The sequence below is a fragment of the Anoplolepis gracilipes genome, chromosome 1 (genome assembly GCF_047496725.1).
Source record: "Anoplolepis gracilipes chromosome 1, ASM4749672v1, whole genome shotgun sequence".
NCBI lineage: Eukaryota > Metazoa > Arthropoda > Insecta > Hymenoptera > Formicidae > Anoplolepis > Anoplolepis gracilipes.
In genome coordinates this window covers 360,711-381,419 of record NC_132970.1, presented here as the reverse complement: position 1 = coordinate 381,419, position 20,709 = coordinate 360,711, and the positions used below count along the sequence as shown (strand labels likewise).

Sequence of the window (20,709 nt, the reverse complement as noted above, 5' to 3'; positions counted from 1 at the left end):
TAAATTATAATAATCAGAGAATGTTGATTCTGTACATATTTGGTATTTTATTATATATTTACAAGTATTGAATTAGAAATATAAAGATAACTTCATTATCTTTTTTTTATAGTCTATTGCTGTATATATAACAAAATTTTATTTTTCTACAGCCTTTAAGAATTGTTCTAAACGGCTAGTAACAAAGAGAGAAACATCTATAAATCTATTAACACAATTGTTTACACAAGTTTCTGTGCGTCCATCCAATTTACTTCCTGGTTTATCCACGCATTTGTCCCAACAAATATCGTTAAACTCGTGAATCTAAATAAAAAAAACATTTTTATAAATGAAAATTTTATAAATATATAAAACATTTAAAAAATTTTTATAAACAAAATTTCTTATATCAAATAGACGAGCAATTATTTTTCAAAGATAATGCGATATAATAATGTAAAATAACGCGTTAATGATCTGGAAATTTTTAGATGCTTTATTTTATATAAAAAAAGAAATTTTTTATGCGTAATGTTCACCTGTGCGTTAAGTTGCGCTTTTTGTTTTTCAACCATCAGAAGCCCCGCTATTTCAGGATCAATTCCTTTGGCATCATTGTCATAGAAGGAATTATTGTCAAACGAATCTGCCATATTCCAAAATTGTAGCAATCCAAACGATTAAAAAAAATCTTATTGTGTATGAAAATAGGAATTTCTTGCAGATCACGCAGATTTTACACGCGCTGTTATCGGTAAATCATAGAGGAAAGAATCAATATAAGACAATATACACACGTGTTCTAAAATATTCGATGTTCCGCGCATGCGTAGGATAAGAAGTTTCATAGCATAACAGGGTTGTAGGATAAAGAGATCCGACTGTACTATGAGCCAATTAAATCTTAGGATACGTTTCCACTGAGCGCGTCATCTGCGTTAACCAATCAAAACATCCTATTTTATTGCAAGATTTATAACTGCAATATATATAGGGACTCGGACGGGATCTATATAATAGCGCATAATGCTAATTGGCCAATGAACATTAGGACCTTCCGATTGGCTAACCGTGCTGGTTATCCTACGTATCGGTCATATGTATGGTTGTATGCTATCGGGATGTGTGCTAACGGGACTCTCCCTAGGGACTCTAGTAAAAACTAGGCATCCATTTTTTTCCTACATACATTATTGGCGGCAATTTATCGTACTTCTTTGTATTTTTGTATAACCGATCACACTTTTAACCGCTCTTTTTTTTAACCTGTTTTAACCATTCATCCTGAACAACGAATTTTTTGTCTTATTTTAAAGAACTACGATTTCTATTAATTCTTTATTATCCTGTATCGTTATAATAATAATAATGGATGTCGATCTTTCTGTTGACGACAATTCAAATATGACTGATTCTGAACGTTCAACTTATTTCACAGGTAAATTTATTTTATTTATCGATATAAAAAACCGTTTTGTATACGATATATTTATAAGTATGTGGATTTTTAAAAATAATCTTTTGCTTAAAACTTTAGGAAAATGAACTTTTAGCAAGAAGTAAATATTTGCTTTTCCTTTGTTTGAAATACATAGTACATATGTGTTTCTCATTGTCAGTTATAAATTTTTTACTTTGATTAGAGGAGAATTGTCATGTATTATTTAATTCCAGTTCAATTTATTGAATAAGACTCGCGAATCTTACCTATTTTTATTACAATCAAAATATAAAATTTTCTTTTTTTTCGCTTACTCTCACTTTTTGTTACATATACTTTAATCCACAGTATTCTGTAGAGATAATGCTTGTCAAATTATAAGTAATGATTTTATAAATAGGAAATATTGTACATGCATATTTTATTTTATAATAATTTAATATATTTTATTTTTTCTATACAAGATATGCCAATCGCTAATAATGTCAAATTTAATAATATGCCCTTGGAAAAAGAAAGAAAGGAACCAAAAAAAAAGAAAAGGCAGTACAATGAGATTGAACTTGAAAACAAACATAAAGAAGAATGTAATAAAGAAATACGTGAACAAAGATACAAGCAATTGATGCATTTGCTAAAAGCAAGTAAATTTTATTCTTCTTTTTTGATAAATAAACTTGAAAAAGCAAAAAAGGTTAAGAAGAAAGATAAGCCTTCTGTTAATAATGAAAATGTACCACCATCAAATGAGAGAATAAAGAAGGCTAATTTAGAAAAATATAATATACAAGAATATATATCTCCAGAAGTAAGTAATGAAAAAAAATTCAAACTATAACCATATTTATAATATTATTTAAGTACAAGAAGATTTAATTTGATCAAATTACAGATCAGGAATGAAATGCAGGCTAAATGGAAGCGAACAAATTTAAATGAAGAAGATATAGAAGCAGAATTGTCTGCAGATTCAGACACTGAAACAAAACCATCTACCATGCAACAAACTGCTATTTTACCCAAATATTTTACTGGTGACTTATATGATTATCAGCAAACGGGTTTAGAATGGTTAAAGGTGCTTTATGAGAATGCCTTGAATGGGATTCTAGCTGATGAAATGGGACTTGGAAAAACAATACAAGTGATAGCTTTGATATGTCATCTTATAGAGAAGAAACAAGAAGGACCTTATTTGATAATGGCACCTCTCTCCACTATACCAAATTGGCTTATGGAATTTGATAGATTTGCTCCTGACATACCAGTTGTGCTATTCTATGGTACACAAGCTGAAAGAGATGCTATACGTCAAAAAATTAAAGATAAACACCACGTTACAGATGGTTATAAAACACAGCCTGTTGTAATTACTACCTATGAAGTGCCATTAAAAGAAATTAGATTTCTTCATTCTCAAAAGTGGAGATATATCATAATAGATGAGGGACAAAGAATCAAAAATTATAACTGTATGCTAGTAAAGTATGTATCGATCATTTAATTAGTTAATTTAAAATTGATACAAGTTCAGAATAATAAAAATTATTTTAGATATTTAAAAACAATATTTTTTTTAAAGAACTTAATTTCAAATAATTTATTTAATTCGTTCTAAAATTAAGATTGTTGATTTATTTTTTAGAGCTTTGAAAAGGATGAACTCTATGAATAGACTAATACTGACTGGAACTCCACTTCAAAATAATTTGGCTGAACTATGGTCACTTTTAAACTTTTTGTTACCAGAAATTTTTGATGATTTAGCTGTGTTTGAATCATGGTTCAATGTTCAAGAATTTCAGCAGGAAGGCGTGGAAAAAATTTTAAAACAAGAAGAAGAAAAACAAGTATTATTGTCATTGCGTGAAATTTTGAAGCCGTTTATGTTAAGACGAATAAAAGCTGACGTTCATCTGAAGATTCCTCCTAAGAAGGAGTTGGTAGTTTATGCACCGCTCACACAATTGCAACATGATCTTTACAAAGCAGTAATAAATCACGATTTAGAAATATTGAGTAAAATTGAAAAACCGAATCTAATTATACAGACTCCGGATGGTAAAAAAGCGAAAAGAAAAGCTTTTTTGAGAAGTAAATACGGATCTGACGATAATAGTTTTGAAGCTGAAATGTCACCGAGTACTTCATTACAAGAAATCGAAAATAGCAATGATACAGATAAGTGGAAAGCAGTTAAACTCGCGGACGAAAACAATTTGTCAAGCTGGAAACAGTATACTGATGTTACAGAGCGTAACAGGGACTTTCTCATTCAAATTAAATTTGGAAGAAGATGTAAGTTATTATAATATACATATTTGATTTATACTTTTATACATTATTTATTTCATTATTTCCATTTGTTATCTATGTTTCAGTACTAATGTTTAAGAAGATTGTAAATCATCCATATTTGATTCATTGCCCATTGGATTCATGTGGTTTACCGAAAATCGACAATGATTTGATCACATCTTCCGGCAAACTTTTAGTGCTAGACGCTATGCTGGCAAAACTTAAAGCGCGAGGACACAAAGTTTTGCTATTTTCAACAATGACATTAATTTTAGATATGATTGAAGATTATCTCTCATTACGAAATTATAAGTATGTGAGATTAGATGGTCAAACTAAAATCGAAGAGAGAAGAGAAAATATTAAAACTTTCAATAACGATCCAGATATATTTTTGTTCCTTATATCTACTAGAGCTGGTGGAGTTGGATTAAACTTGACAGGCGCTGATACTGTTATTATATATGACAGTGATTGGGTGAGTTAATAATCTTGGTGTAATTTTTTTTCATGTCTATTGATATTTATATTTTATTATATTTTATTCGTGCTCATGAATTTTTGAACGCTAACAGAATCCACAAGTGGATATACAAGCTATGGCACGATGTCATAGAATAGGACAAACAAAAGCTGTGGTTATCTACAGGCTGTGCACTAAGGGAACAATTGATGAAACGATTATTAAGCGTTCTGAGGCTAAACGTATTTTAGAAAAAGTAGTTATATCAAAAGAATGGCAAAGCACTATTATTAATAAAGATTCTTTGTTACAACTGAAAGAGCTAATGGAATCTAAGGAATATAAAGTTGTTACTTCCGAAAATGAAGGTAAGTGTTTTTGTCACTATAACATACAGATCACTCAAGTAATGTGTAAAGAATTGTACTAAAATTAATAAATATTTTGTAGTGTTTACAGAACTAGAACTGAATAAACTGTTAGATAGAAGTGATATGATTAATGAAGATTTACATAATATTCAGGAATAAATCAAGAACATAATTACAAGTTAAATTGTTAAGTAAGCTAATCTTTATCTCAAAAATACAGTATTGAATACATTTTTGCAATAATAAAATATTACAATAAACCTTTTTTAATAATGATAATCATTAAAAATATATGTTCATTGTGTAAAAACTATTTAATTTTCTAATACTTAAATTAGGTTTATTTATTAAACAATGTAAAAAAATCTTGTGGCAGTGCCTTTTTCTTTTTATATTAAATCACAACATTTTTTTTAATTTAATATTCCAAATGTATTCATGTCCAATGTGATATTTCAAATATATTATTTAATCTTGTGCATTTACAAATCAAGATTTGTTTGATTTTATACGAGTCCTTCCTATTAGAGGGTTCTTATATTTACAAGATTGAGCTAACTGTTCGCGAAATTCAGCTTCTAGTTTCATATATGTTCCACCTATTCCAGATATTGAGTATTATTCATATGACATTAATATTTCGTTTTTACTTAATTTAATATATAATTATGTATGTGAGAAACATACCAATAGGTTGCTTAGTTTTATAATTGTGTTGCTTGTAAGATTTCGAAAACAAGTTCTCCATAAGTGTTCTCTTTGTCAGAAGAACTGTCATTTGCGCCGCGGCTCTTTCCTCAAAATCTCTCTGATTATCTTGATTATGTCTTACGTTCAAATTACCGCTCCAACATCTGTTGTTCCTAAAAGATGATAAGAACATAAAGATTTGATTTTGTATTATAAAAATATTATTGACACGATTTCTTACTTTTGACTATGTTTCACTTTATTCATTGGTTTTAACGCGCACAACGTATTAGATTCTTCGCTGTAATACGATTCATCGTCTATACTGCTGTCTTCGTATGTAGTCCCGCCATCGTCTTCATCGTCTTCGTCTGTAATCGAAGAAGCGGAGGACAAAACGTCGGTTGTAGTTGTGGAAATCTGTCGACGAATTTTCTGTAAAGACTTTTGCGAATCTTGCGTTTGGAGTAATCGACGGAGTCCCGAACTTCCCCAAATCTTTCCTGTTTTTTGTAAGAAATTTTTTTTTCTTGCGCATTATAATACTTTATAAGACATGAATGAAGAGACTTTTTCTCGAAAACAATTTACCGAGCAGGCCAAGTTTCGGTCTCGGTGGCACAAGTTCTATGCCATTCCACCACATTGTATCCTTGCATACTAATTTACCCGGACGAAGAGATGGATCGCGTGTCACCAATCGTGTAATCTTTTCCGGGAAAAAAAGCTGGGGCGGTTCGATAGTTATTACTTCTCTATTTGCTGTCAGAATATTTAAAACGTTTAATTCTTTCTCGCTCTTTATATCTGGTACATGTTCCTAAAATAAAAGCATATATAACAATAAGAACCTTATGTAAACTATATTTTTATATGTACATATTACGTGTGCTCCCGTATATTTAATAATAATATTTAATATAAAAAAGTAACTTTTTCTAATTTATAATTACAAAAAATATATAATATACTGATACCAACTTTGTACCTGCATCCACCTTGATTGGATAAAGCTTCGAATCTATAGGCACGTTGACTGCAGCACGGATATCTTCCCAAAGGAAAAGGCGTAGGCCTCTGTTGTTCATTCACAAAAAATTGTGCAGATTCTGGATGATAATAGCACCAGTTGATTTGATGTATTGGAAAATACACATTGCACTGCTGGCAAAACAAAAAATGACAATCTCCCCATAATCTCCAATAAACTTTGCGCCAGGAACGCAATTCCGATCGTAAGGTAATGATATAATCATTCAATGTCCAAGTCAGGTCTCTAAAATAACGAGATATTTTCCATCTTTCACGTGTAATATCCATATTGTAAAATACTGTATATGTTGTATGTACCTCACGTGTTTGCTATGAACTCCTCCTTTGTTATCAATTTTCATTGCGCTTGGAACGCAAGGCACAAAATCAGAAATTGATTGTATAACATTCTTGCTGCATTTTCCACATTTAAACAGCATAGACAATGAGCTGTAATGTCCTTTTTTATTATCCGGAGTGACTTCTACCAGTGACATGATTAATTTGCAGAACAAACGACTCTGGACTTTATCTTTTTTGTCTTTCAACATTTCAACATCCTCATTTGTAAATAATTCAGCCAGTCTGACAGAATAATCGTAAGTCTCAATAAGATAATGGAAAAGAAAAGATTTTAACAGCTATTTATTGCTTGCTACATCATCAGATTATAATGAAAAATATAATTAAAACTATGATGTAAATAATGAAATACATGCCTTGTGAGAAGATTATCGTCTAAGCACGATAGGATCGTCGACGTCTTCAAAATATCTGACATGTTGTCGTGGCAATATTGAAGACAATTTTCCAAAAGTGGCTCCATTTGCAGAAAGCAAGCAGATACCATAATCGGAATGACATTACTCGCCTCTAGAATTGGCCATTCGGATTTTTTTATGATATCCTTTTTCACCCATCTCATGAGCCAGTCAAAGATAACAACATCACAATGTACCGATATGTCTATCTCATCAAGTTTCTGTCCTGCTGTGACGTCAGCAAAATAACACATTTTTTGTATAAGAAGTTTTTGCGGACATCGAAAGTTTTTTTTAATATTCTTATCCTCGTCGCATACATGAATTTCCACCTCATTCCTAAGAGATAACAACATAATAAATATAATGATATTACTAGAATTTTATTGATTAACTTTTTGACATATTAAGAACTAATCTAGCTTTATTTATTAAAGATTTTTTTAGCTTTACAAATAATAAAATATTTATGCAAAGAGATGTTACTGCGCGATGTATTTTTTTGTTAATCTTGTAAATTTACTGTTATTCAAAATACTTACTCCAATGATTTCTTATTTATCTTATTTTTCTCCTTATCCCGTTCTTTATGAAATGAGGCTGTTGCTTTAGTCTCAATCACATTACCTAATGAAGAATTCTTTTTAATATCTGTGACAACAGCAGACTTTTTAATAACAGGCTGCGATAGAGCAGATTTTGGTAGCATGTAGGGTAAAACAGAGTCCAATAATCCTTCATGCAAAATATCTCTTAAATTTTCCTTCATAATTTTTGCTAAACCATGTTCACTCTCTTCTGAATGCTCCTTAAACTGTGAAACTTTCTTCCTTTCATTAAAAGTTTCTGACAACTGATTTATTTCTCTGATATTATCTCCTGTTTCTAAACATTTATTAGAAACACTTTCTGCGCTATTAGAGTCCTGCGTAGAGTCATCCTTATTGTATGCCTCATAAATGGTATTACAGGAGATTGCGGAAGGTTGCGAGCTTATAGTACTATTCGATATACATAAACTTGCTTCTTTACTACTTGTTGTTTGTAATGATAACTCCTGTACAGAATCATTCTGTTTGTATTGTTGTTCTTGAGTATTGAGATTACTGCAATTGTCATCGATTACTTTATTATCTTCATGATTTTTTAAATCTAAATTAATCTTTGTCAATTGTTGCCAATCAATTTCACTATTAGCATTTAGTATCGTAGCTAAATCTTCACAATTATCGTTAACTTGGTATGCAGTTCTCATAAATTCGAAGAATGCCCCAATCGTTAATTTTGAGTGCTTTTCTTCTTGAAGATTTCGTAATCTTTCAGCTAAATTCAAAATGTCTGTTATTACTATCATCCACAATCTTTTGCATCATAATTATAATTATAGTTTGATCACTTTTTGTGCAATTAATAGTCGATTTGGTGTGCCGAGCTTTTGTGTAATCTGATACACGCACTCTAGCAACATAGGTCAAAGCATAGCAACAGAAAAATTGTGCTAGATGTAGAAATCATCAAAATACTTCAAAATAAAAGTACAGCATCTGGTATCTAATTTTGGTGCAATCTAGCAATCTATCAATGGATCTACATGTACCTTCATTAGTTGTTGAAACACATGATCTTAACACTGCATTTGCATTTACAGCTACATTATTAGCTACATTAATAATGTCATGTGATTCCATGATTCTTCTTTTAAACGAAAGAATATTTTTGTACTGCAATTTAATCTTCGCACTTAAAAAGCGATTACTTTATCTTGCATTAACATATTGAAATATTTCACATTACATTACAGTGTACAATTTTGTACAATGTATAACTAAAGTTTATAAAAAATGTTGCAAGAATTTTATTGTAAAAGTTTATTGTACGAGTTGTTTAAACGATTATGAAATATCGTCGCGTAAAAGTTATAACAGCACTTGTCACAAATTGTCATCAGCTGATCAGTAATCCCTGAAAGCGATACGCCCTCTGTGGACATAAAAACGTGGACATTGAACTACATAGCCAAGGTCCACGAATGTTCTCAATGGATAACGCATAATGTGTACAGTTTTGGTTGCGATCCGTGCTATGTCCGCTTTGCTTATTCACTTTCACCTAAAAATAATTTGTTATTTCTCCACACTGGCAATAATTTACTTTTAATATCAAATAACCAAATAAATATTGTCTTATATTCTAATTTTGCCAATAATATCTTGACTTTTTGTAATTCTTTTTCTTTTATTAAACGCTATTTTTATATTTTACATTTTACAAATTAAAACTTATTTTATATAAAAAAGAAATTTTCTTTCAACAATTTAATAATTTAAGATTATTATATTGTTCTATAAATACAATAATAAACTTTTACATATCAATAGATTCAATTAAATGAAATAAAGTTTAGATATATATATATATATATATATATATAAGAAAACATATTTTGCAAAGAAGGTATCGCTAAAATCCGCAGGAAGAACGATACCTTCTTTGCTAAATATGTGTTCCTATTCATTCAGAAGCGAATTTTCGAGCGTTTTAAAATACATTACCGTTCATGAAGTACATTGCCCATATTTATGTAAAATATTTTATTAATAAAAATTGAACTTTCGAGGATATTAGAAGACACATATTATTAAACGCGTATGAGTATGTCAATTGCATAATCGGCGTTAATTAACAGTAATTAATAAAGATTCATTTCCCGAAATTAATATATTAAACGTCCTGCTATTAAAATTGTAAATTCAAAGCGACAAATAGATGAATTAAATGAGTCAACTGATGATTAGAATTACAGTAATTAAATAAAATAAAATTATATTGTAAATATGTATTTACATATTATAAATATAGTTATATATAAGAGTCTCTTGCAACAATGATCTCGGGTAATTAATTTTGATAAGTAATTTTTCTTTTATTTTCAAATCACGATTAGTTGTTACAAAAAGTGTCTCGCATCAACTTTTTTATTAGTAATACAAGAATTCATAAGATTAAATATTATGAAATAAATTGCATGTTTCTGAAAAAAGAACGAGAGAGAGAAAGAGAGAGGGAGAGAGAGAGAGAGAGAGAGAGAGAGAGAGAGAGAGAGAGAGAGAGAGAGAGAGAGAGAGAGAGAGAGAGAGAGAGAGATTAAGAGAGAATATAATTCATCGTTGTTTTCTCAATTTTTAATGTTATATATATAATTGTTAATATGTATGTTAAATGCCAATTTCAGTTTTCTCATTCATTACCGTATTCGTATTTAAGGTATCAATCAGGTAATTTTTTCACTTTTCACAAAGAAAAAATTACGTAATCGATCCCCTGATTAATTTTCGATTATGCGAGGTCGGTAAAACATGCCCCTGTTGATCGTCAGATAGGCAACCCAATTTACTGATTTATATGTTGAGGAAGCACCCTGTACATACATCGAGTGATTCTAAAATACGTAAAATACTTTAATTAGAATGATATTATTGTTCGATATATTTAACGCGCTTTAAAGTGTGTACGTGAAACGCGATTACGAAATATAATGCGTAAAGTACTTTACTAAAGCAATCTTATGACTTGTAGTGTACGAATTGTACAACAATTTTATTTTCTTATTACATTTATTATAACGAACATGTAATGAAAATTATGGTAAATATTTACATAAGGTCAGCTCTTTCAGAAGTCAATGACCTTGACATATGTTGTCAAAGTCACTGTTCTGAGTCCTGAGTAACGTTCAAAGGGTTTTTGCCGTCGCTCGTTGTTTGTTAGAAAGTTATAAACAGAAAATGTTTTATTTCGAAATGTCATAATTATTTTATTTGTTACTTTATCTTGATATATATTTTTAATATTTTCATACTACACACAAACACACGGGGAGGGGTGCAAGGGGGCCCTTTGGTGAAGGGGAAGGGATACAAAGGCAAATAGAAGATGCTAAAATTAGGGAAGCAAGATATAATAGTAGGTATAAAAAGTTGGATAGAAGTATAGAAGGGCCTGAAAAGTGAAGTTATGGATAGGGAGGAATATATACAGATAAAATAAGGAGTCTAGTAAAATTTAGATTTGGGAATATGGAAGAATTTAATAAATATTGGAAAGAGGATAAAAGTAAAGTATGTAGATGGTGTGGAATAGGGAAGGATAATTTGGAGCATTTTGTGAAGGAATGTGTTGAGTTAAAAGGATGGTGTGAGGAGTTAGGCAGCAATGACGAGGAAAAAATAAAGAACATTGAACGATGAATTAGATGTATCGAAAGGAATAATATTAAATAGATCTTGCAAAGAGGAAGGAAAGAAAATGTTGCGAGAATAATAATAGTAAATAGTAAAAAATAATAATAATAAATTTAAACTTAAGAATAATGGCTGTGAAAATAAAGAGGTATAGATGGGAGGAAGTGAAAATATATTAAATTTATAAAGGATAGTAGTGAAATAAAGTAAAATTAGTTATTTATACATTGCATTGTATTATATTATATTATAGTTATATTTTCACAGTTTCATTTTCATTTTCATTTCAAGGTAATATGTAATATTAAATATTTGATTATATTAAAGTAAATCTAGTTTTAAGTCTAAGTATAAGGCGAGATAGTGTAATTGTAGATTCACTAGGTTAAGGCGAGTTAATATAGATGTTAGAATAATTATAGGTATAGATGGTAAGGTATGGACGGATGAGTGAGTAGAATTTTTGTAAACCAAGTCTCTTCTTGGCAATTTGCTGAATAAATTATTATTATATATAGTAATTTTCCATTATTATTATTTTAAATTTTTCTGCATGTTTATTTATTTTTATTTGTTAATAATAAAAATAAATAAAATTATCTTTCCATCTACGTTTTTTATTAATAATTTTGCGTGTATTAATTACTGACGTATCTGCATGCTAGTTTTTACTAATTTATATAATCAAAAATCTCAGAAATCTCGCTAAATAAAAAACAGATATTTCCTTTGCGTATAAAAACAAATATATATATATATATATTTGTTTTTATACACATCAAATTACAAGATTATACGTAGTACGCTCTGAATCATTATAAGCTTCGTTATCATTTTTATTTCTTTTTTAATTATTTATATCAATGTTGAATATAATAAAACATCGTTCTCAAACTATCTAAAGAGAAAAAAAGAGAAATTCCAAGATTTTTATTTTATAAAAAGGCCTTTATTTTTTGTTGTTTGTAATTCAAAACTTCTTTTGATATTTCTGTAAAGGAAAAATTGAATTAGAAAAAGGTCAAAGAATTTGCATACATATTATTGAAATTGAAATGTTGGGTATTTCCACGATAAAATGTTCAGTTTTCGATGTTAAGTACGTATATTTCGTATCATTTGATTAGTTGACGTCTGCAATTGCATCATTATCATTAATCATATCTATTCTCGTGTATCTCGATAATATTGTGAAAATGTATATCTTAGTAAATTGTGAATTTAAAATGATTGAATGTATATGCAACAAAAAGGTGAGAAATCTCTATGGTGATTATTTATGATTGTATCTTTCACGTCATTTTCCAGAACCAATAAAGACAAGCAAAAGCAAATGTATAAAAATATTAATCAAGTTATCGAAGACACTTGTAATATGCAACTGTTGTAAAATATATGTGAAAATTGCTTATAAACATTAAAAGAAACACAAAGTGAGTATATACTTTAGAATATTAATATGTATAAATTATTTATAGACATTACATATGCTTATTTTAATACAGCACACGTACGAGAAAGTGTAATTAGAAAAATTACATCTTTTTCCAGCAAATATTTCAAAAATATTTCTGTAATATTTCCTTTATATTTTGCAGTTGCTAACTCTAATGAAAGTTTATTAAAATCATTAACGTTAAGAGACATTTTGAAATATATAATTCAGTGAGTCTTGTGAAGTAAACAATAAATGTAATTTAATTTATTTATCGTCCGAATATTAAAATATAAAAAAAATCGTTCTCATTTTAAATATTTTATTTTTTTGTAAAAATTATATGTAAAATGTGATTTAGATGCTTTAGAACTTTTTTGATAAGTTTTTTTTGAAAACTTCAAATTATTATGTGTTAAAAAAAGTCTTAATTTTCTTGCCGATATAAATAGATTTTTGATCTGTCAATTAAGTTATTTTCGATCAGCATTAAATGTAAATATATTTATCAATTCGAAGGAAAAAAAACTTACGTTTTGTAGAATTCTTGAAATGTCAGAGGCAATGAGTGAAATTTTCAAAGTGCACGTAAAGTATAAAAATTTCGTAAAAACTTCCTGGAATATTTATCTTTATAATTAAATAATATTTACTCCTGGAAAATTTAATTTTTTACTGACGTCATTAAATAACGTCATATTGCAACATTGCGATACGAAACGTGTGATTAATGACGTCAAGAAGACACGTGAATGGAATATAATCAGGCAGTAATCAGTAATGATTATATTCAACACAATTCATGTACTTGAAATTTAAGTAAAATATAAGTAAAAATTTTATGTATATAAATATATATTTTATGTATATAATATATATTTCAATTTTTTTGTAATAATAATCTGGGCGGATAAATTGCAGTTCGATATTTTATTGATTTTCGTTTATTATTCTTTTGCGAAATATTTTTAGTGTAATTTACTTCGCTGATGTTGATTATGCGTTTCTTGTTATGACTCACTGGACATTTGACCAACATCTTGAATTCCTCGGTTTCTTGTTCAACTATCACTCAAAAGTCTTGTTTCCTTTTTTTACTGATATTAACATACGCTACAAATGAATCTAAAAGATAGACAATTTTAGTAAATATATTAACACATTTTCTTTTGTCATTTTCATTCGCGAATCATTTTAATATAATGTTCCTTCAATATTTCTGGAAATAAAAAATACGGATTCGTAAGAAATAAACTTGAAAGAAATATCATTTTGAAATTATGTACGTGGAAGAATATATAAGAGAGGGCAAATAAAAAAGAGAAGAGACTACTTATAATTGTATGGCAATAATTTTCCAATTTTATGCGCTTACGTAACTAAAAGGATACAAGTGTCATTGAAGTAATAACTCTTCCGCTTTGCTTTGATAATAGCCGCAGCTACAAAAGAAGTTTTTATGACTAATCGGAAATTCGTTTGCGTATTCCCCAGTCTTTCTGCCTGTATTGCGACATTGTCTAGGAGGAGAAAATTCTACATTTATTTGTTATTTTTCTCGTTGCGTTCATCGGCCTAGAGTTCTCTCTATTGCAAGGAAGAACCGACGACTGCTGATGAGCATCACGATCGCTTTGCTTCGAGATGCCCCACCTCAACCACTACAGAATGCGTCTTCGGCGCGGAAACTATAAGCGTGTTCACTGGAGAACTGGTCAGTTGATGTCCCAACGAAGGTTAGGCAAGGATTGCTGGATCGAAGCTGTAAGGATTAATGAGTCAGCGTTGTTGATCGCGATCTCTTAAAATACTTGGATATAATTAATATTCCGAATACAAAGCAGATAACAGTGCTCACAGTATATATTAGCGATCAATGGATGTAAAAGATGTAGTTTTAAACTAAAAAAAAAAAATAAAAACGAAGAAAATAAATAATTCCGTTGGTTAATGAAGCGACGTATGAACGCGATCTGTTATCACTGGTTCGACGACTACTGACCAAGGTGAATATATAATTTTCGGAATGTGTGTGACAGAAAGATATTTCGCCGTCATATGGAATTCTTCTTTTGAATATCATAATAAGTTGAAAAAGTGACTGATATCAGAGAGATTTTCGGAATATGTTCTTATTGTGTGTGAGAACTTGATCAAAATTTGCATATATTTGCGTAAATAATTTGTTTGCTTGAAACGGATATTTTTTTTAATTTGACGTTTAGTGCGTTCTTCGATAAAAATCGATGTTGATTTTGTGACAAAATATATCACGTCATTAAAGTTCTAATTTTTTTCATCCTTTTAATTTTAGCTTTGTATATATTAAATGTTACCGAATGTCACTGTGAATCTGCAAGCTGTTTTACTCGTCATATAATACTTCAAACCTCTCTTCCCTCTCTCTCTCTCTCTCCCTCTCTCTCTCTCTCTCTCTCTCTCTCTCACTCACTCACTCACACACACACACACACACACACACACACACACACACACACACACACACACACACACACACACACACACACACACACTCATCTGAAATATAAACGATTTAAATCCGTTATTTCATTTAAACTTCAATCTCCGCAATTTCTTTTCATACAATTTTTTATAAAAAATATTATTCAGTAAAATATTTTTTAAATGATTTAAAACTGATTATTTAATGGATTGTTTTATAATATAAATAAAATTAAAAATGTAATTGATCAAATTTGAAATATTTTTATTTCTGAAAAAAAAATAGATTAGAAAAAAATGCTTTATGTATACTACATTATTGTTATTAAATATTATTTATTATATGAATATTAAAACATTGAAAAAATTAATGATAGTCGTAATATCATTAAAAAAAACCATAAACCATAAATCATAAGCTCATCAACTCATTATTAAATGCAATTAAGCTGATTGTCCTTTCGAGGAAAAACTGATTTAAAATATTGGTGTTAAAAAGCAGATATGTTTTTATCAATCATAAAAAAACATAAATAAAGTGCAATAAAAGCGTAATTATTGTCTCACTTCATTTATCAATATATGTACTTGATAATATTGAACTATTTGATCTTTGAGAAGGGTTATCAAGCAGAAAATACATTCTTGGAGAATAAATATAATATAATTAGTGGGATTTTATGTGTATCATAATTACTTTTACACAAGTCACTTTGTTATAAACTGAAATTTTATATTAATAAAAATGTGATGAATAGTTTTTGAAATCAATTAAAAAAACTGATTTAAGTAGAAGTAATTTTGCTGATTAAATTGTGATTTAAAAATGCAAGTAGATAATTTACTAAATTATTAAAATTGCGAAAATATTTATTGTTATTTCTTTTGCTAAAAGAATACTTTAATTTTCAAGAAAGTAACTATATCGTTGGGTTATCATGGAATACATCAAATTGTAAATAAACAATTTATTGCATCATATATTGGAATATTGAGTATCATATTGCAAAATAATCTATAAAATATATATATACATAGTCATATGATATTTTATGGATTAATTGAAACGTATTTAATAATATTCGAGCTTATCTTTATATTTTATCACTTTTCCTGGTTTATTTGTGATGCGTGGCGTAAACGTCATTTCGTATTACATATCAAGATTGTTCTCCAATACATAATTGACAAATAGATAACGGTATTTATTATCTAAAATGTATCAAAGATAGTTTTGTCGTTTTATTATTAAGTGCTATTTTGAATAAGATGAAATAAGATTTGAGCATTTTAGATTAAGATTGAGAAACTTTTTGCTCGATAAGAAAATTTTATTGAAACTAACGATGATTATTTTTCTTTTTGACTGCTAACAAGACACACATATCTTATAATTCGATGGGAAGATAAAATTGGTAGTGAAATATGTTTAATAAAATGTTTATTTTGAAATCAAGAACTATTCCGAAAATTTACATGGATCCATTTTGTTGTGTTTCAGGCAGAGCTTTATGATGTCCAAGATTCCTATTTTGATTGCGTTGCTGTCGCAACTACTTTACACACTGCCAGAAGTATTCGGACAACAATCTTCATGTTCCCAATACTTTACGTATATAATCGAGCCGACGACGAACGAAGTGATGGGTCAGATTCAAATCTCATCTCCGCCAAAAAACGTCGAACTTCATTTGAAAGTGGCGTTAAGCATCGCCGTTGCACTATCCACGGTAAAAGCACATTCTTTATTATTAATATTTCGGAAGAAATAGTATATTCATCGATATAGGTATAAGTTATCTCCAGTAATTCCTGTAGTATGCCAACTTTAATTATATAATCAGAAATAAAATGTGTTCTTTAAAACAAAATTTGATTAATTAAATGCGTACATTTTTCACGCAACTAAAAAAATTTAATTTTCTGTTTTATATATCGTTTTGTGAATCAATAAAGTAACTTAAATATCGCTACGTTTCAGAACTACGTCGGTGAATTGGAATTGGCGGAATCGAAAGAGGAGTCCGTTCGGATTGTTCAACAGGGTGGGCCTTTGTTGTACCACATTCATTTTCCCTTGCGTCAACCGATTCCATTATTGACTGGATTATGGTTTAACAATCAACAATATTGTTCAGGCCCTCGCGGTGAGTATCATACTGTTTTGAGAGACAAAAGGTCGTGTGTACACATATTGGAGACTAAAGTCGCAAGATTTATACGTTCTTCAATTTTTAGAGAACTTAGAAATCTTTTAACCATATCGCAAGCGCTTTGAAACCCAATCTTATTTCATATTTTATTGTTCATTATTCCAGCAAGTAAATGTAAAGTGTTAAACAGAAAGATATAAAGTATTTAAAGTAAGGAAACTATTTCTATCTTTACTTTAAAAAAATCTTAGGATTAATTTGTATTATTGGAAGATTATTTTTTTAGCGAAGTAGAATAAATGTTTTTGTAATAGAATGTGCGATTCGTATTTCGTTTTAGCGGCGGGACAAATCGTGACTTCCATCATACTGGAGCACATTCTGTATCCGCCAAATGCGTTACCGCTTTCGCAGAGTTCCGATCCCAATAATTCGCCGCAGCAGAATCCGCACACGGGTTTGCGACCTGATATCTCTTTGCCGGTTCTGCAGCCGGCACCTGTGCCAGTTTACACAACACGTCCGCCAATTATTTACACGACATCACGTCCGCCCAATCAATCCCTTACCACTGTTCCGAAGAAGAAATCTACCAGTCCACGTCCGACTACCGTCAACTTCTCCAACGAGATCGGCAACAATCCATTCTTAAATCCACCTCAACAAAACAATAACAACGAATGCGGTGTCATCTCTCACACCAACGACATTAATTTGCTAATCTCCAACGGAATAAAGACGGCACCGGGGCAGTGGCCATGGCTGGCGGCGCTCTTCATCGTTAAACTCGAGTTCGAATTTCAATGTGCCGGTTCCATTCTGACCAACAGACACGTATTAACAGGTGCGTTTTGAGAAATCGGAAAGAAAAAATAAAAATGTACAAGGAATTATCTTCAAAGAGAATGGTTAATTATTCATTTATTAGAGGTTCACTCAAAAAAGCTGAAGATCTGAATCTTCAATTTTAGAGAGATTCAGTCTTCTTCTTCTCATATGTCGTATGTTATTAGAAAATACTTTATTTGCATTTATTTTATTTATTTTTTGTCTATAGCGGCGCACTGTCTCAAGCTGGACACAAGCCAGAATAATATCCCCCCCAGTGTGCTGTTGGTATCCTTAGGTCGATACCAATTGCGCAATTGGCATGAACAGGGATCCGTGAATAGGGAAATATCGAACTATATATTGCATCCGGATTATCTTCACCAAGGTAGCGGCGATTCTGATCTGGCGATTCTGATTCTGAGGACTTCTGTCGAATTCAGCCCTACGATCAGACCTATCTGTTTGTGGTACGACTCGATTGACCTCCAAAGAGTCGTTAATAAGACAGGATATGTTGTAGGATGGGGCCGGGATGAGTTTGGCAGTCTTTATACCGCGGAACCTCGAATAACGAACGTGCCGATAGTGAGTCAGGTAAGGATGTCTCCTATTCGGTAATTTTCATCATTTTTATGTCATATCCTCACAATTCGATTTTTTTTTAAACAGAAAAAAGAAATATTTTTCGTCGTTAATAAAAAAAAATTCAGAGATTCTCGCGGCTCACGCTTGCATTGATGCTTAGTATTGCGATTCGTTATATATCCATAACGAATGGATTTCGTCAGAATCATTATATGCTTCAAATTAGAGTAACGAATGCGGTATCGGTTTAACGCGATAAAACGCAGTCGCTGATCAAGGTGTACGTGTGCAACTTTCGTTAACTTTTAAGACACTGAATATCTATATAAAAATATTGACTGACAAAATCGTTGAATTGATAAATTTTATAAATCACATCGTCTGAATAAAATTTTATAGGCAATAAAATTAAAAACCCTTAGTCTTTGTCTAATTATTGCACAAATTATAGGAGGAATGTCTTTGGAGCGATGCACGTTTTGTCAGTTTCACTTCGAATCGCACCTTTTGCGCCGGTTTGCGAGATGGCAGCGGCCCTTGCAACGGTGATAGCGGAAGTGGACTGGTGCTTCATAATCCTGCCACGGGACGTTATCAGCTGCGCGGCATCGTGTCACGGTCGTTGTTCGACCGTGAGAAATTGACCTGCGATCTCACAAAATACGTTGTCTTTGTCGACGTAGCCAAATTCATGCCTTGGATTACACAACAGATCTTCACTTAATATACTCTCGTAGTCTTACCGTAGATGTAAAATGTGCTAGTCGACAAACTTTTCTACCTAAGTTTATATAAAGCTAGAAAAAAAATATAATATAAGGATATATAGGGTTTATTAAAAGTGTAGAAAACTTTTAATATTTCGAAAAATATCCATTTTCAAAAAACATTTTTCACACAAAAGTTATCGAGTGTATCGAAACGAATCGTCAATAGAGCCATTTCTGCATTTTATCAAAGATTGGCATATTATCAGGAAGTAAATAGGAGCTATTTTCAGCATTTACAGACTTACACTCATTTATCCACCCACTCACACACACAAACATACACGTGCGTACGTGCATGCGTTTCCTTTCAACTGAAACTTTATCTTCGGAAAACGAAAATAGTTTGGTGGACGTTTCCGTCGCATTCAAACTTTAAAACAAAATTTAATTGCAACACATTGCTCCGTATTAATTTCCATTTTACAATGAGTAACAAACATGATAAATACCGTTCATGCAAAATGTTTGAACACTGCTTGAATTTGAACGTAGATTGTTGAAACTTTACATGGAGAGAGAGAGAGAGAGAGAGTGTGTGTGTGTGATAAGTTCCCTCAACATATTTCCTAAAGTAGAGGCAAATCGCGCCACTAGTATTGAATTTAAAACAGTCCAGAAACTTTTGGGACATATCGTGTATATGCATATATTAAATGGATTTTTTAATAGAAAATACATTAAAAATAAATTGACATCACATATGACACGTGTTATAATATACTTATCATGTTTATTTCATTTTTTGCCATTATATCGTGTATTTCTCTTGAAGGGTTCATAAATATCTTTTACGTTTGTTATCAAATATAAAAGTATACTGATAAAAACTCGTAAAATTAAATATAATTTATATAACATAATACTTTCTTTTATATAAGTTATATATCTCTATAAAATGTTTAAATATACAGGATGTTTCCTGCAACTAGGGCATTTACAATTAGAATATATCTGTTTTTTTTGATGATATGAAAAAAATCAAAAGCAAAAATTGTTCGATTCAAAAGGATTAATCCTGACAAGCAACAATTTTTTTAACGTCACATGTTAGGAGGATTTCAAGACCATTGACATTTTTTTTAATGAAATGGTATATTTTCATTAACGCTGCCCGGTAAAAAATTTTTATATATAATCTGACAAAAATGGTCGTATCTAATTATTATACAAATTTATATACGAAATTTGTCCAT

The 20,709-nt window shown here is 30.2% G+C and overlaps 4 protein-coding genes across 7 annotated transcripts; 2 read left to right on the top strand and 2 right to left on the bottom strand.

The window, feature by feature from the left end:
- Positions 1-22: 22 nt before the first annotated feature.
- Tim8 (translocase of inner membrane 8) lies at positions 23-763 on the bottom strand. The gene is made up of 2 exons (XM_072905574.1): positions 522-763; positions 23-306 (listed from the first exon to the last, which is right to left on the bottom strand). Exons 1-2 carry the CDS (start codon positions 633-635, stop codon positions 139-141), a joined length of 282 nt encoding a protein of 93 aa, XP_072761675.1. The 5' UTR covers positions 636-763; the 3' UTR covers positions 23-138.
- A 432-nt stretch (positions 764-1,195) lies between these two features.
- Positions 1,196-5,067, top strand: LOC140665212 (lymphoid-specific helicase). Its single transcript, XM_072891015.1, has 7 exons — positions 1,196-1,420; positions 1,888-2,231; positions 2,316-2,908; positions 3,069-3,721; positions 3,805-4,199; positions 4,297-4,552; positions 4,635-5,067. The coding sequence occupies exons 1-7, from the start codon at positions 1,351-1,353 to the stop codon at positions 4,712-4,714; spliced, it is 2,391 nt and encodes a 796-aa protein (XP_072747116.1). The 5' UTR covers positions 1,196-1,350; the 3' UTR covers positions 4,715-5,067.
- On the bottom strand, positions 5,028-8,988 carry LOC140665202 (SANT and BTB domain regulator of class switch recombination). Its single transcript, XM_072891001.1, has 9 exons — positions 8,636-8,988; positions 7,581-8,361; positions 6,997-7,377; positions 6,596-6,862; positions 6,227-6,521; positions 5,837-6,065; positions 5,487-5,748; positions 5,243-5,418; positions 5,028-5,154 (listed from the first exon to the last, which is right to left on the bottom strand). The coding sequence occupies exons 1-9, from the start codon at positions 8,724-8,726 to the stop codon at positions 5,045-5,047; spliced, it is 2,592 nt and encodes an 863-aa protein (XP_072747102.1). The 5' UTR covers positions 8,727-8,988; the 3' UTR covers positions 5,028-5,044.
- Positions 8,989-12,490: 3,502 nt separating this feature from the next.
- Positions 12,491-19,748, top strand: LOC140665930 (serine protease gd). Of its 4 annotated transcripts, XM_072892565.1 has the most exons (7): positions 12,491-12,532; positions 14,294-14,428; positions 16,683-16,907; positions 17,159-17,324; positions 17,671-18,174; positions 18,388-18,755; positions 19,198-19,748. In XM_072892565.1, the coding sequence occupies exons 1-7, from the start codon at positions 12,506-12,508 to the stop codon at positions 19,468-19,470; spliced, it is 1,698 nt and encodes a 565-aa protein (XP_072748666.1). In that variant the 5' UTR covers positions 12,491-12,505; the 3' UTR covers positions 19,471-19,748. The 4 variants fall into 4 exon arrangements, with proteins under 4 accessions (XP_072748666.1, XP_072748649.1, XP_072748640.1 ...); XM_072892548.1 differs by lacking the exon at positions 12,491-12,532 and having other exon boundaries at positions 14,413-14,478; positions 16,679-16,907; XM_072892539.1 differs by lacking the exons at positions 12,491-12,532; positions 14,294-14,428 and adding an exon at positions 14,433-14,720 and having other exon boundaries at positions 16,679-16,907.
- Positions 19,749-20,709: the final 961 nt, after the last annotated feature.

What these genes read in the sequence shown, in the direction of transcription:
- Tim8 (XM_072905574.1), bottom strand. Translation starts at nt 635, where the DNA reads ATGGCAGATTCGTTTGACAATAATTCCTTCTATGACAATGATGCCAAA. An exon ending in AAGCGCAACTTAACGCACAG is followed by an intron (nt 307 to 521) that starts GTGAACATTACG and finishes TTTTTTATTTAG; the next exon opens with ATTCACGAGTTTAACGATAT.
- LOC140665212 (XM_072891015.1), top strand. Translation starts at nt 1,351, where the DNA reads ATGGATGTCGATCTTTCTGTTGACGACAATTCAAATATGACTGATTCT. An exon ending in TATAACTGTATGCTAGTAAA is followed by an intron (nt 2,909 to 3,068) that starts GTATGTATCGAT and finishes TTTATTTTTTAG; the next exon opens with AGCTTTGAAAAGGATGAACT. An exon ending in TTATATATGACAGTGATTGG is followed by an intron (nt 4,200 to 4,296) that starts GTGAGTTAATAA and finishes GAACGCTAACAG; the next exon opens with AATCCACAAGTGGATATACA.
- LOC140665202 (XM_072891001.1), bottom strand. Translation starts at nt 8,726, where the DNA reads ATGGAATCACATGACATTATTAATGTAGCTAATAATGTAGCTGTAAAT. An exon ending in ATAAATAAGAAATCATTGGA is followed by an intron (nt 7,378 to 7,580) that starts GTAAGTATTTTG and finishes GTTATCTCTTAG; the next exon opens with GAATGAGGTGGAAATTCATG. An exon ending in GACGATAATCTTCTCACAAG is followed by an intron (nt 6,863 to 6,996) that starts GCATGTATTTCA and finishes TTATTCTGTCAG; the next exon opens with ACTGGCTGAATTATTTACAA.
- LOC140665930 (XM_072892565.1), top strand. Translation starts at nt 12,506, where the DNA reads ATGATTGAATGTATATGCAACAAAAAG. An exon ending in TCGCCGTTGCACTATCCACG is followed by an intron (nt 16,908 to 17,158) that starts GTAAAAGCACAT and finishes GCTACGTTTCAG; the next exon opens with AACTACGTCGGTGAATTGGA. An exon ending in CAACAGACACGTATTAACAG is followed by an intron (nt 18,175 to 18,387) that starts GTGCGTTTTGAG and finishes TTTTGTCTATAG; the next exon opens with CGGCGCACTGTCTCAAGCTG.